The 16,635-nt window shown below is 41.1% G+C and overlaps 1 protein-coding gene across 1 annotated transcript in view; it reads left to right on the top strand.

Annotated features, from left to right (window-relative positions):
• Positions 1-16,635, top strand: part of PCSK2 (proprotein convertase subtilisin/kexin type 2) — a 259,436-nt gene that overhangs the window by 135,234 nt on the left and 107,567 nt on the right. The window contains exons 3-5 of the mRNA XM_059705485.1: positions 6,924-7,037; positions 9,333-9,441; positions 15,135-15,172. Coding sequence (XP_059561468.1) covers positions 6,924-7,037; positions 9,333-9,441; positions 15,135-15,172 — 261 coding nt within the window. The remainder of the gene's footprint in view (positions 1-6,923; positions 7,038-9,332; positions 9,442-15,134; positions 15,173-16,635) is intronic.

Here is a 16,635-nt window from a genome sequence, read left to right as displayed (position 1 = left end):
GTCCAAGGCCAAAGCTAGTAATATATGAATATATTAAGGTGGCTTAGCCTTGCTTTGCTTCTTTGCCACACTCACCTCTCAGGAGAACCTCATTGAGAGGATCATGTCGTTTTGGCCAAGACAGCATTCAGGGTACCTGGCATCTCTGGAAAATTGTCCTCTCAAGCATACCCCAGTCTAGCCATCTCTGCCTCCACATCCGGCATAGCACCTACCATCTTTTATTATCCTTTTCCTTAATATAATCCCCTAAATCCAACTCATGACATTCCCTACCATCCCGGAAACAAGAGCAAGATTGAAATCATGCTGAAGTGCACCCCCAAGTAAGATGCACATGTGCTAGCAAACCTGGGAGCTGGCATTGGACCTGCTAACGGCACTCTGATCAGCTGCCTCTGTGCTTCACTCCACTAAAAACATCTTTCGATCCCTCCCTAATTACATTGACTTATCTCGGTATATCTTGTATACAGGGCTCTAGTTGATAGATAGCAATTTGTTAATATCTTGTCACTGAAATGCAGTGACTGGAACTGTGGCCGGAGGCACGCAGCCATATCCTCTCTCCTCAATTGATCGTTTTCATTCTTGCAAGATGGGCAAACCTCTCTAAATGAGGACAATCAATACGGTGCATTCAGCCATGAGTGTGGCTTAACTCCCTGTTCTTTGAAAAGTTAAGCCCTGTGATTTGCCTATAATTGGGCTTTCCAAAAATTCACCCTGCCTGCTCAAGGGGGAAATTAAGTAGCCAGATTCCCCAACTGTTTGCTGCCTGTTCCCCCCCCTTCACTCTCCCTCCCAGCAATTGACCTCCCTGGGTCATGTCCCCTTATACCTCTCTCCTTTCTAGATCCCTGTTTGCATCTTGATAACCAAGGCCAGCAGTTGGTAGCAAAGCAGATGAACTAGAACATCTGAGCTTAGGTGTGGTCTCCTTCCTCCATCATCTTTCACGTCACCACCAGCAATGGCTTTTTCTGGGTTCCTTATTTCATAAGCTGTGTTCAGCTCATCAGTTCAAACACGGGTATAACACACTGTCTTGGAGAGGTAGGTGTTCTGCCTTCAGGACACACATGGGAAGGACTCCAGCTGGTTTCTCTTTACATGTTTACTTTGATTTGTCTGAAGCTAGCTAAGAGCAAGAAGAAGGGAGCAAGGGCACCCTGGCCTGCTTTGGAATAAGACATGCCTGGCTTGAGGTGGGATGGAACAAGGAGAGGCACCACCCCGTTGCCTTTCCGCCAGCCTCAAAAATTATAACATTGGCAATGCTTATAGTAGCAATGGTAGGCATATATTGGGTATGTACTATGAGCCAGGTGTTATGCATTATATGCATTATCTTGTTTGATGCTCACCAAAACCCTAATATGAAGTAGCAGCAGAGAAGCAACATGGAACAATAGTGAAGTATGCACATGTGCAACCAGATTACTGGAGTGTTGTATGAGTTTGCTGGGACTGCTGCCATAACCCAGTACCACAAGTCGGTGGCTTAAACAGAAATATATGTCTCACAATTCTGGAGTCTAGAAGACCAAGATCAAAGTATAGATGGGGTTGGTTCAGTCAGCCCTCAATATATGTTAGCCATTATTATGTCTCATCCCCACTTTACAGATGAGCAGGCTAGGACTTTTAGGGAGATACAAGTCAACTTATAACACTGGCAAATAAAATAATTCTTAGTATAGAAGATAATAGTGTGACAATCAATCACACTGTGGATTCATAACCTTCAGTATTTTCAGCAACATGTAGTTTTGTGTTTTATGTTCCTTTTCCTGTGCTCACTTCAAGCCAAGCAGTTCCCCACACCCTTTGAGACAGGTTTTCCTATTGTTCCCCTTTCTCGCCCCTCCCCTCAGCACAGTTAATGCTAATTAGCAGCTGTTTAATCATCAGCCCAGGGACAAAGCAATCCAGTACCTGCTCTTTAGAGAGCTAACATCCACCGTTCAGCCCTCCGAATACTGGAAGGTTGACTGTGTCCCGTACCTTAGGGAGAGGCAATGTGCCTTAGTGAAGAGTTCATAGCATTTGTGATGAACCTGGATGACTCCACCATGCTTGCAACTGTTGGACAATGGCCTCGGAACCTCTGTTTTCTTAACACCACAGTTTTGTTGACAAGATTAAATGTTAATGTAACTTCTAAAATAGTATGCTAATGCCCAGAGATCGAACCTGCTTGTAGATGCACAGAAACATTTTTCAGACGACTAAAGAATTCTTAATTGAGGAGCGGAGTAGAGGAGGAGGACATAGGGGAGCTGCTCAGGTGAAATTTGTGCTGTGCACATGTGTCAAATTCAGGTTTAAAATATCCACCTGTTCATTTTTAATAAAATAATACCCAGTAACAAAACACGCTTGCTTTCTTATATTTTTTATTTGTGTAAATATTTAGGTCTATGGACCAACTTAGGGAAGTATTCTAAAATGAAATACCAATGCTAGCTGTACATTATTTTTTGAGAAGGTAAGAAGCTATAATTAAGTCCCATGCATGTCATTGGGACCATATCTAAGTGGCAATGAAAGGTATCCTGCGTGAAAGGCTATAATTAAGAGGAGGAGGAAGAGAGAATAAAACCAGCCTTTTAGTTATAATGTGAGGAAGGAATGTAGACACTAGGAAATACTTCTCTGACATTTAGGGCTTTCTCACAAATAGAATTATAACACAGAATTCTTCCCCAGAGGTCTTTAAAAGTAGTTTATAACCTCATCTTTCTGCTCCTGGCAATTTTACTTATGATAATAAAAAAAATCCAAATGACCAATAGGAGGGAAATTGTTGGGTAAATTACAGTACTTTACTCTATAGAATATTTAGATAGCCATTAAAATTAAAATATGAGAGCTATATAACAGCACATTAAAATTCCTACGGTTGGATACTTAGTGAAGAAGGTGCACAATTTTATCTATAATATGATTACAGTTATATAAAAATTAGATTTGAATGCAAATTCAGATTGGAAAAGAACCCAGAAAAATAAAAGCAATTGATGGTATTACATGGTACTGTTGTGGCAGGGGGGATAGAATTGTTTTCCAGTTATTTAAGTGTAATAAGTAAAAATATGTCTTAAATGTGTTCATCTCTCTTGAAATTGTAGCTGTGGTTTTCATTGAGGTCATGAAGATAAAGCCCTCTGCAGTCTTCTGAGGCCTAATTTTTAGTAGCATGAGATGCATAATTTCAGACAATGGAGTCCTGCTCTGATGCTCCCGAGTTGCAAGGAGGGTGGCATCAGAGGGTCACATTCCAAAGCATCACTGGTCTCCATTAAAACCTAATTTATGAAATTGAAAATTAATCTTATGGAAATGGATTTAAACAGTCTTATCATTTGGATGTACTTGGTCTAATTGACTTGGGAATAACATAGCTTTAGCTTTCGCTGCTATTGCATATTTAAAAAGATAAAATCTGATGTGTCCTCCTGTGTTTATGCTGCTGGGAAACAACCTACAGATGAGAGCATTCAAACATCCACATAGTAGGTAGTCTGCCCAGCAAAGATCCCAGCAAAGGGAAGCTGCTCAATGAAGTCATTCCTGACATGAATCCACTGTAACCAGGCGCCCTCAGGGCAGGCCGGTAACCGCCTCCTTTAGTGAGGAGAGCAGATAAAGGCCAGGCTGTGGGACCAGAAGGGGAAGATGAGCTGGCCGAATCCAGGCTCCTTCCTTCCCAAGTTAACTTGGCACTCTTATTTGAATATAGGTTCTGCCCTTATCCTTGGTTTTGCTTTCCGTGGTTTAACTTACTGGTGGTCAACCTTAGTCAGAAAATATTAAATGGAAAAAAACAATTCATTCTATTTAAATTACGTGCCTTTGTGAATATATTGAATTCTCACACTGTCCTGCTTCAACCAACCCAGGATGTGAATCATCCCTTTGTCCAGTGTGTCCACACTATGTATGCTCTTCCTCACCCCCTCAGTTACTTACTAGCCTTTTTCATTATCAGATCGACTATGGAGGTATCGAAGTGCTTGTGTTCAAATAACCCCTATTTTACTTAATAATGGCCCCAAAGCACAAATAATGCTGGCAATTCAGATATGCCAAAGAGAAGCCCTAAAGTGCTTCTTTTAAGTAAAAAGGTATGTGTGTGTAGGAAAAAACACAGTACTATCCGCTGTTTCAGTCATCTACTGGGGATCTTGGAACGTGGATAAAGGAGGGCTGTTGTATTTGCTTTCATAGTATTAAAAAGGTCTTATGAAGGTGTGTCTGGTTCTTTCCAGGTTGAAAACTACATTGACTTGGACATTTTAAATGTTCTTCATTAATGCTTACACACAAGCACAGAAACGCATATATAAATGCATGGATATATTCTGTGGCAGCTGTGAGAACATGCGGACAGGTCCCTGACGACAGAGAGTAATTGACCAGGGACCCTAGCAGCTGCACTCTGAAATCTATTACCGTGTTGGCAACAGGCCACGCTGGCCAGGGCTGCTCCAGTCAGTGACTGAGCTCGACAGGAGTACTGAGGTAGACCTACCCTTGGGAGACACGGGGGCCCTCTGACAGCCGACTTTGGATCCCCAACAGCTTTGCCAAACCTTCTTTAGACTACGAGACAGTCAAGGACTCTTTTGTCCAACTTTGTACACTCTCTTTTCTATGGGGCCAGACTTGCAACACGGTTTCTTGCATTTTCTCTCCAAATAAACTTCTTGCCTGTTTAATCTCATCTTGGCATCTGCTTCTTATAAACATATTTAAGGTATCCCCAAAAATGTATACATACATTTTGAGTAATTATAAAGGCATTGTTTATTAAAATACATATCATTTTCAAAATTAAGTTATCAGCTGCTAAAGTGTGTATACATTTTTTGGGACACCCTGTATATGCATATATATTTAAATTGGAATCATCTGATGGGCTCTAGTTGTGTCCAAATTTTGCCATTATAAAAATATCCATCTAGCCCCGCCAGCATGGCTCACTGTTTAAGCGTTGACCTATAATCCAGGAAGTCATGGTTTGATTCCCAGTCAGGGCACATGTCTGGGTTGCAGGCTCCATCCCTAGTGTGGGTTGTACAGGAGGCAGCCAATCAATGATTCTCTCTCATCATTGAAGTTTCTATCCCTCTGTCCCTCTCCCTTCCTTTCTGAAATCAATAAAAATATATTTTTTAAAAATATAACTATCCCTTTTTTTCAATGATATTGCTACCTCTTTGGGGGATTTTTACAGAAACTACATCCCAGTGAATGTCTCTTGCTGCAATACCTCCAAAGAACTCACAGAGCAAATGCTAGATTTCAGAGTGTAGCAGCTGGGGTCCCTGGTCAATTACTCTTGCTATACCTACCACTTCTTTCCTATATGGATAGCATTTTGGATAGAATTAAGAGTTTTTTCTGGCAAATGAGCCCCAAGCCTTCTGTGTGAGTGTGTAGATGGGGAAGTGAGGAGCTGCTCCCCCACAGCATTCTTCCACATTCCAGGGAAGCAGGAAGACAAGGGTTTGGGCCACATCTTCAATCTCTTCACTCTTCCCTGCCCACCACCACTCTTGACTTGGACTCATGTCAGAGTCACATGTCACATGTCAGAGTTCTTGATTGCAAGCAACTGGAATAGATTCTGTATCACTTACGCAAAAGAGAATTTGTTGGAAAAGTTTGGGAGCTTACAACCTATGAGAAGCTGAAGGATCAACCCTGAGGGAGCCCCAGGGCGGGCCTGTAGGATTCAGATCCTGGAAGGGAGATACCCACTGAGTCCCTCTGTGGCAAGGAGAGCTTCAGTTTCTTTACAGCAGGCAGGTGCCGCAAATTTCACTCCGACTAACACAGAACCTAGTGGACTCGGTGATGGCTCAAAGTGAGTTTCCCTAAATAAGATTTAGGTGGAAAAAGGACTCTCAAGGAAGATAAGGTGGTAGGACCATTAAGAGAAATAAAGTGATATGTGTGTGTGTGTGTATGTGTGTGTGTGTGTGTATAAATATATATATATATATATATATATATATATATATATATATATATCCCCTAATATACTGGGGAAATTTGGTAAAAGGAGAAATAAATGTCAGGCAGAAAAATATAACTTAAATAAATAATAAGTTTCCAGCACACACTTTTTTATACATTTGCATAGTCTGTGAGGCTGTAGACGTTCAGAGACTGGCCACAGCTATTGGGTGATAGATTAGTTTTTGCCCAAGTGAACGTTTTCTGATTGAGACAGAGCCTAACTGTTGCCAGGAGCCTGTCTGAACTATTTCGGCTCCTGAGCTTTATTTCCATCCAAGGGCTTGGGGTTCTGTTTTACTGTCCAAAACCGAAGGGTTGTCATTGCAAGGACAGCAGCACCATCCATCAATTTCTCTTCAAAGGTCCCTCGCTTACCTTCTCCAGCTTTTCTATGGGCTCACTAGCTCTCCACACAGGTCTTTTGTTTGTTTGTTTGTTTGTTTCTGTTTTGGGCTGATTCCCAAATGTGATAGCACAGTACTATCCACAAATGGAAAGGCTGAGAAGCCCTCCAGAAAAAATGATCAATGAGGTTTCACCCTCCCCCTCCCTGAATCCATATCACTCTCTCTTTTCCTTCATAGAAGTGTTCCTTTGCTTCGTTTTCTTTCTCTTAATGGCCCTACCGCCTTACCTTCCTTGAGAGTGCTTTTTCCATCTAATTCTTATTTAGGGAAACTCATTTGAGCCATCACCGAGCCTGTTTGCTCACTGCAAGCAGAAGTAGATGCCCTTGGAAAATAATCAGAAAGTGAGAGTGTATATGAGATGAGCTTAGCTTCGGGTGAGGAAAAAAAACACTTCAGACACAAATGGAACTTGAATTCATGGAAATAAATTTCAAAAGAGGAATGTTTAGGTTGATAGGTAATGTGCCAGTATTGTCATTCCAGGTAAAGATGGCCTTGCAACAAGAAGGATTCCAACGGAAAAAGCGAGGGTATAGAGATATCAATGAGATCGATATCAACATGAATGATCCTCTTTTTACAAAGCAATGGTATCTGGTAAGTGTCTCTGTATTGTTCCTAACGTTTCTCATTTTGAGACTTCGGATACAAAATGCATTTCCATTTCCTCATTATTCTTTGGGACATTAGCCAGCATCCGACTCTGTGAACTGCTCTGTCCCCTCTGATCCGTATTGATTTTCTAGCACCACCCAAGCATCTCATTCCTTAATCTGCTTTCTTCTTAACTGCTAAGTAGCCATGGCCTCCTAGGGTCAAAGCAACTACCCAAAGCAGATCAGATTCTCCCAGACTCTGAAAAGTGCCCCAGTGTATGAATGAATGAAGATGCAAAAACATGTAAAGGTCGACTCAAAGGTCTGGGAAGAGTTATGTGGGGTCTCAACCGTCAGAGTAACAGTAGGACATGATGAAACCACAGACATAAGACAAAGAATCAGGTGACTACACAAGAGAAAAGCTAGAGGCCTCAAAAACTAAAGTAGCAGAAGTAGCATCTATCAGTGTTTCCTCAAATAATGGCAGGAAATCAGTTCCATGGTACTTACCTGATGCAGGATTCAAGGCAGGGAAACCCATCTGTCTGGTAGTAAATATTTTCTGGCTCACCAAGAGTCCGTCCATTTGGATGGGTTGAGTTATGTTGAAAAAGTGCTCAAAGCCTCCAAGCAAACCAAACTGCAGGGCATATAGAGGGGAAATAAGTGACTAATTTATCAATGTGAGTGAAGTTTTATTTAAGATTAAAATATGTTGAGCAAAAGAGAAAATAAATTATGACCCATGGGCTGCTATTTTATAGGAATACACCACAACTCCCTCTCTTGGGGCTTTAGAACTTGACTATGCCTTATGCCCTTATGCTTTGGGACATGGAATTCTAAAAATTCCATTTGGGTAACTAAATAAACTTATGTGTGCAGTCAGCCCTCATATCCACGGGTTCCACATCCACAATTCAACCAACTGGGGGTTGAAAACATTTAAAAATAATCCCAGAAATTTCCAAAAGGCAAAATTTTAATTTGCCACATGCAGAGCACTATGCTGAATCCACAAAAATGAAGTGTAGGCATATCTGGCTGTAACCTATATGCAGAACGTAAGTTATATGCAAATACCAAACCATTTTATGTAAGGGACTTGAGCATCCATGTATTTTGGGGTTCTGTAACCATCCCCTCAATACAAAGGGATGACTATATTAGTCAGAATAGGCTATATTTCTTGCAATAACAATCCTCAAATCACAGTGGCTTAATAAAATCAGAGTTTCTCACTCATGCTATGCCGCCAATGTTTCGTAATCCATCAGGGACTCAGGCAAATCAAACTCCATCTCCACTCCATCTTGATCCCTGCTTTCATGAGCACATGAGGGAAAGGAAGGGGCAAATTGCACAGTGGTTCTTAAAGCTTCCACATAGATGTGACAGATGACACAGAAGCTCATATTCTATTGGCCAAAATCAGTCACATGGTCATTCTCACTTCCAAGGGAATGGAGAGGTATAATCTTAACAAATGCCTGGAGGAAAAGAGTGGTCATTTTTATGAAGAGCATTATGACATTCACACAACATTTTAGCAACACTGTAAAGGCCAATTGGCCACTGTGAGTTTCTGCCAATACAAACTCTGATGTCACTATTTTTTTATGACTCATCTTTGAGAAAATCTGCACAGGACAAAGATGCATGCAAAGAGGGTAGTGAGCACATTTATTTGGGATTTTTTTTCCTTTTTTTTCCTTTATGTCATCTTTGGATTTTTTAAGGGGGAGAATATGCACTAAAGTTGAGCCAGCTATCTTTAATTCAGCTCAACAAATATTTTTAAAGCAAGATTGGTGTGGTTGTATTGAAATCACAAAGGTAAATAGATCATCTCCCTCTTGTAAAGGATATTGTATGTAGTAAGGAAACCATATTCACGTAAGAATAATCCCAAACAATATGTGCTAAATTCAAAATGTGAAGTATAAATCAAGAACTACAAAAGCAAGCACTTAATTCTAAACTGAGGAGGGTTTCTGGAAATGGCAGCTCTACGGAGCTTAAAGATCACAACCTGGTCATAAAAGATGGGAGGATTGAAACTGTGTCTGCATACTTATAAAAAATATAAAGCGTTAACAGTGTGTATCAAAAAATTAAAGGAGGCTGGAAGAGGTTGGTGGGGGGATGCCCAGAAGTATCGGTTCAGGGAAGATGTGGCCTCTGAGCTGGCCCGGGACTAGCAGACGGCTGCAGAGCATGTGAAACAAACATTTACACAGGTGCTTTACTCCACCAAACTAATAAGATTCTCTGCTTGGAATTCCTGTACCAGATCAATACTGGACAAGCCGATGGCACTCCTGGCCTTGATTTGAATGTGGCAGAAGCCTGGGAGCTGGGCTACACAGGGAAAGGTGTTACCATTGGAATTATGGATGATGGTGAGTTTTTCAGTGCCTTTACAGCATTTGTAAGCCAGGGTGTCTTTGCAGTGCTTCGGGATATAAGAGAGTCCTTCTTTTGGAGGCAGAATAGCCAGATGTTGGGCCTGATAACCATTTATACTGTGGCCAAACTTTCACCTTCCTCCAAATCCATGGCCCTCAAATCTGAGGATACCCTTAACAAATATTTGTTGAATTAATAAATTAAATAAACTGATGAAATCTGATCATCCTGCAACTTTAATTTCTTATTAAACCACTGCTTATACTTTACCTTAAAACATCTTCCAAACCTCTTTATATTTACCATCTATTTCTCTAGATCCACACTGTCCAATGTACAAGCCACTGGCCATATGTGGCTATTTACATTTAAACTTTAATTAATTGACACTAAATAAAATTAAAAATTCAACTCCTAGCTTCATTTCAAGTTCTCAATAGCTACATGGATCTAGCAGCTGCTGAAATTCAAGCCAAAAACTCCATTTTTATCATCACAGAAATTTATATTAGACGTGTGGCTCTAGATCCATGAAATAGCTTTTTAGCAGCAGGATTGGGCTTTGGAGAATTTTTTACTTTATTGTTACTTTCAGAAGGAGCCCTTGTAAAGCAGACTTTGATAACATTTTATGATGCATGACCCCTAGAACATATTATCCTATCCCAAACACCTGCCAGATAAAGATTTAACAGAGCTTTATTTTCAATAGTTTTTGATATGAAAGCCAACAGGTTGGGTGAATTGTTTTTCTAATGACACATGTCCTTGGCTCTGCCAAGATCCTGGAGTATCTCCGCCCTGTAGTCATCTCATTGGGGATGTACTATCTGGGTCTTCGTTAGCTGTCTGGGTCTCCCAGTACAAGTGCCACTGTGCAGTTTTGGCCCAATTACATATAAAGACTAGACAAAGATGAAACAGCGGAGGGAGCCTCTCCCTTCTGAAGATCCTCAAAGAACACTATGTTCTCTAAAGCAAGCCTTTGAAACAGAATTGATGGGAAAACAAGGGTAGCCAGAGTGATTAAAATTGCTGCTGTCTTTGTGTGGGCTCATTAAATAGCAACATAAAAACAATGCCTCCCTGTTTTCTGAAGTGTTCCACGTTTTGAAGTGGATGTAAAAGCTTTCTCCAGCAGCCGAGGGTTTTCACAAGAAGAAAGGAGCTCTGCACAGGAGTGTCTGTGCACCGTGCCTGGAGCTGAGACAGTCTCTTCCTTCCTAATGTTTTGCTTTAGAAACTAAAGCAGCTGACGCCAGCTCACCCACGAGAAAGAGGCACCTAGGTTTGGGGGAAACCTGCCCAGGACATATTGTAATGGCCATTTGCCTACAACATATCTACTGTGGACTCCCTGTTGGGTATCAGAGAAGCACCCTAAAAGTGGCACCACAGTGACAATAGACAGGCACACTGCTCTTATGAAACCTCCATCAGCCCTATGATGCCTACTTCAGGACTCTTTAACTGTAACCCCCTCGCTTAAATGTCCATCGTCCCTTCCAAAGATAGCAAAGATGACTCCAGCCTTTGCTCTATGTTTCCTGGCTTGCAAGGCCAAGTCCTTCAGAAAGTTTTGACAGAATTTGATTTGTTATTTCTTCTGCTGATCAGTGGCTATTGGGATTCCAAAAAAAAAAAAAAAGCAAATTCTCTGCCTCCCAATTAAAACTCCTAGCTTCTCCATTGTTTTGGTCACCTACTAATGCAGAACAAATCACCCCAAAATTAAGTGGCTTTAAATAACCGCCATGTTGTTCTCTCTCACAGTTCTGTGGATTGCCCAGGCTCAGCTGGACAGTTCTGCTGCTGGCCTTTCTGGGGTCTCTCATGCAGTTGGAGTCAGAAGACGGCTGGGACTGGATGCAACTGGAGGCTCCCTCCAGCTCCATGCAGTCCCAGCCTCTCCACTCCATGTGGAGAGGTAGATGGATTTTTACAGATGGCTCAGAGTTCCCAAGAACAGACATTCAGATGTTGGCTGGGCTGTGGTCATCAGAAGGCTTGACTGAGCTGAACATCCAAGATGGCTAATAGTTGATGCTGGCTGCTGCTGGGGCTCAGCTGTCAGAGTGACTACACATGGGATTCTCCCATGGCAGCCTGCTTCCAGAAGAGTAAGCAAGTGTCCAAAGGAAACAGGTGGAAGATGCCTGGCCTTTTTTGACTTAGCCTTGAAAGTCATATCTCCTATAACTTATTTGCGGAAGCAACCACAGCCCAGTCAGACTGAAGAAGAAAGAATAGACTTACCTCTAAATCAGGGAGGAGATGACCTTGTCATACTGTAGAATACAGTATGGGATCGGTGATACTGAACCACCACCTTTGAAGATACAATTAATCCATTGAGGTCTACTCCTCAGTAGCATATAAGTCCATAGGGATGATGCAAGGGACTAGCTTTCTTAGAACAATGAAAGTAACTGGGCTTAGGACCAGTAATACATCTCAACTGAACTATTACCATTCTAACTAGGAAGATGTACATGGAGCTCCTTGCTAATTCCCTGCAGTCTCTAGAGCTTCCTGAGAATTTGGACTATTGTGGATTAGACTTCAAACTAGCGGCAGATACTAATGGTTTATGAACAAAAATATAACCAAATATTTTTAATCTGTGCCCCACATTCATTATAATTGGCTGATGAGTAGGTTCCCCCACAGATCATGAGCCATAGCTCAGGTTCAGAGTCCAAATTGTCTGTTTTTTTCCAGGACCTACATAAGGTCTATCAGTCATTGCTGAAAATAAACAAATACATGAAAAATAAGATTGAATATATTGCTAATACAAGAAGTGAAAAAATAAGCTGATTTAGAAGATGTATTCAGTATATTTCCCTGAATATAAAACATACAAAACTCTTAAAATACTATTTAATTACCAGGTTATCATTTTCTTGCTTCAGTTCATTTTTATTTTTCTGGATCGTGTCTGTCATCCTTCACAATTCTATAAATAATACTTTCTTTCTCAGACTAAAGTCTGTATCTGTTCTCACTTAACACCTGGTCTTCCCCATAACCTAATTAAAGATGTTTTATTTAATTGGGCTAAATTTATCTTTTTTTAATTCTAATTTCCTTCTGGTCTCAGATTACCTCTTTGCTTCAATATTTTCCCTTCACAGAGAAGAGACTACTATTTCTCCAAAAATTCCCCTTCTAAACAACTTGCACTCTCAGAACATGGGGTCATGTTTTAAAAATTGACTCATTGCTAGAAAAAATGTTCTCTATGTGTGCATCTGTGTGTTTGTCATTTTTCTTTTGCCTTACCTGTATGTTACAACATTTTTTGCCTAACAATGAGTTCACAAAATTTAACAAATTTTAGCAAATATATACAACAATTTAATTCCAACACAACATTCTAAGACAGCGGTTCTCAACCTGTGGGTCGCAACCCCTTTGGGGGGTCAAAGGACCCTTTCACAGGGGTCGCCTAAGACCATCAGAAAACACATATATAATTACATATTGTTTTTGTGATTAATCACTATGTTTTAATTATGTTCAATTTGTAACAATGAAAATACATCCTGCATATCAGATATTTACATTATGATTCATAACAGTAGCAAAATTACAGTTATGAAGTAGCAACGAAAATAATTGTATGGTTGGGGGTCACCACAACATGAAGAACTGTATTAAAGGGTCGCGGAATTAGGAAGGTTGAGAACCACTGTTCTAAGACAGTAGATCCTTGTAAATGTTCTATTCTTCAGCATTATCCATATACCTCTAGCGATATGCTAGATAATGGTACTAATGATGAGGATAGAAACATAATTTATCAAGCATCTACTACAAGCTAAACACTTTTGATGAATTGGCTCTAATCCTGAAAATTGCTTTGCAAGGTAAATAATATCTCTATTTTAAAGATGAAAAAACTGAGGTTCCAAGAGATTATGTCATTTAGCCAAAGTCACACAAATATTACAGTGTCTGAACCTGAAATGGTACTGGATCTGTTGGTCCCATGGCCCAGGCTCATCCCCAACACAACCTAACTTACCATCTCTAAATTGGAGTCCAGAACATGGGTCTGCAAACTTTTAAATATTTGTCTTTAAGGCTTCTAACCCCTGTCTCTCTGCAGTCCTTGAGAGAGGAATAGGGGGAGGGGGAGGAGGGGGAGGATATTGGGCAGGAAGTGGCAAGCTATACTCTCCCAAGATATAGAAATCAGCATGATAACAGTAATTGTTTCAGATGTCAAAATATCAGCAGCAAGATATGAAACATGTTAGAGCAGCTTTCCCGAGAACAGTGATTGCCAGTCTAAAAAGTACTTACCAGAAATGACTTGTGCAACAAAAAAAAAAAACAAAGGAAAACTTTTTTTAACAAATACAGTTGACCCTTGAAGAATGCTGGCTTGGACTGTGTGGGTCCACTTATACGTGGGTTTTTCTATTGGTCAGCACAGTTCAAACTCGCTTTCTTCAAGGGTCAACTGGTGGTTGGGAATCCACATACGTGGAGGACCGACTTAAGCTATATGCAGATTTTCAACTGCCCAGGAAGTTGGCTCCTCTAAACCTTGTTCTTCAAGGGTCAACTATATACATCCTGATATAAGTTCCTTTTTGCAGAACAAAGCTATAGCTGTGACCTGACTTTGGTATGCATGCAGTAAAGATGACAGCTATACAAGAGGCTGAATAATACTTCTGGCTTTTAAATATTGCAACCCAATAGAGTTGTTAAATGCCACCATTACAAGCACACCACACTGTTCTCACCTCCACTAGATCAAGAAGAAAACAAGCATATAGAAGCCACGCGCTTTCCCTGAAGTCATGCAGCCAGTTGGCAGCGTAGCTGGGATTCAAATTCGAATCTTTGATTCCAAAACCTACACTTACAACCATTATACTAGGTAGTGCAGGAGCCTGGCTGGTTTCTTGGAGGGCTAGATGCTCAGATGAAATGAAACTGCAATGATTACATGGCTCTCAGACCTGGAGGAAAACTTCAATTTGTCCTTGAAGTTCCAGGGTGCTTTCTGAGGCTCACGAGTCTGATGGAGGCTAGCAACTCATGGACCATAATTCTACCACTGGAATGACTATTGGGCAACAAGGTAGTCCACATGCAGGAGAAAGCACGGGACCCCTGCAGGGCGACTCGAGGTCTCAGCTTCCAGGAAAGCCACATTCTGGAAAGACAAGTATCACCTCCCACTTGGGACACATTGCAGGAGACCATTTCGCTTTTCTTGCCCAGCTATGTTACTCTTATTACTTCTATGCCAGAGAACCCTCTACTAATCCATTGCTTTCCCTCCCCCGGGCCAGTTTCATTTCAAAAAAAAATGCCTGTTGCTGCTTTAGAAATGTCAGGATTTCCACAAATCTCTCTTGCATCACTGCCCTGATGAGCCATCAATCTTAAACACACTAAGCCCCTTTGTGCTGACATTTACGGCAGAAGTGTTATCCTGAGGCTCCAAGCTCTAATTGGCTTCCCTCCTCCAATGCATCTGGTGGCAGCTGCTCTTCACTTGGGCGGTGCAACCCACCCACCCTCACTCAGGAAGCAAAACACAAGGCTGGGGCCTCAGGCACAGTGTATCCTGGGTGCAGCACGTGAGATCTTTCCAGAGCAGCTTTCCCGAAGACAGTGGCAGGTATTAACCTTTCACTCCTGTGCTATTGTCTTTTCACAGGGATTGACTATCTCCACCCAGACCTGGCCTCGAACTACGTAAGTACAAGCTGACCTGTGTGGGGAAACATGTGCACCTTAGGTGTTCTAGTGTCCCTTGTTATTAGGAACATACACATGCACATTTACACATACATGCATGCACATGGAACACACACATGTGAACACATCCATGCATGCACAGGCATGCACACTAAAACTGCCCATCTTGTTAGAGCCACAGCTCAGGCCAAAGACAAACAGACAGGGTATGGAGCCTAGAAGCAGAAAAAACTGGTGGCTTTCTAAGAAGAAAAGCAGGAAACTTGAGGTCTGAAAGGTACAGGGAGGGGCAAATACGAGGGAGATTTAAAATCAACTCTAGCTGAGGATAGTAGTATTGAATTGAAGGGTGGAAATGAGCCTGTTGGGTTTTTGCTGGATGAAACTGATGGCAAAATGCCAAAAAGTGCAGCAACTCGCATTACAACCATAGCTGTATGAAAGCAAGAACATCATCTTTTTATTATTTCTGTGTTTATGAGCCCTGCACACTGACTTTTCCCCACAGCACTGTGTAGAGCATTTAGTTTCCCTTGACAGGTAATAAATATTAACAGAAAGGCATGGGAAATGCTGTTGGACTAAAACCACATGCTCTGACTTGGACCCAGCAAGTCACTCTGCTTCCCTGATGAAACCTACAAACCCTTTAAAGATAAGTGATCCCTTTATTTTAACCCCAGGAGAGCCTCTATTCGAGCATTGGTGTGTTCACTTAAAATTATCTAAACTATTACTAAGCAATACTTCTATAAGCTGCAGAGCTAAGTATTCAGAATGTTATTTTAGTAGCTGAAGAGGTCATACTAAAGAGAACATGAACTTCAATAGAGAAAAGAAGTGTTTTGGGATCAACATCCTGGGTCATTCACCCTAGAGCAGTGATGGTGAACCTATGACATGCGTGTCAGAGGTGACATTCGAACTCATTTTTTTTGGTTGATTTTTTCTTTGTTAAATGGCATTTAAATATATAAAATAAATATCAAAAATATAAGTCTTTGTTTTACTATGGTTGCAAATATCAAAAAATTTCTATATGTGACACGGCACCATAGTTAAGTTAGGGTTTTTCAAAATGCTGACACGCCGAGCTCAAAAGGTTCGCCATCACTGCCCTAGAAAGTGTGTATCGACAATGCAAAAAGAGAACAGAGATTTTCCACGTGTTCAGTGCATTGACCATTAGGAAACAGAGCACCCATGGGCCACGTTTCTCTTTACTGCAGGAGTCTTATAAATCTACAAGAGTATACATAGGGCTGAGCATCTTTTTAATAATTAAAAAGAAAATTAAATGAATCATTGGCACTGTCCAGACAAAGTGGGCCCAGAGAGACATGACAAAAATTAATCCGAAGCTCTGTTCCAAGAGATGAGACTCCACTCCTGTAGACAAGACAATAAAGAACCACTTATGAGTTGCAGGTTCCGCCTCAGTGGTCCATCTGCAGAGTCTA

The sequence above is a fragment of the Myotis daubentonii genome, chromosome 8, assembly GCF_963259705.1.
Source record: "Myotis daubentonii chromosome 8, mMyoDau2.1, whole genome shotgun sequence".
Classification (NCBI taxonomy): Eukaryota; Metazoa; Chordata; class Mammalia; order Chiroptera; family Vespertilionidae; genus Myotis; species Myotis daubentonii.
Note: the sequence above shows the minus strand (reverse complement) of the source record. Positions and strands in the feature narration are given on the sequence as shown.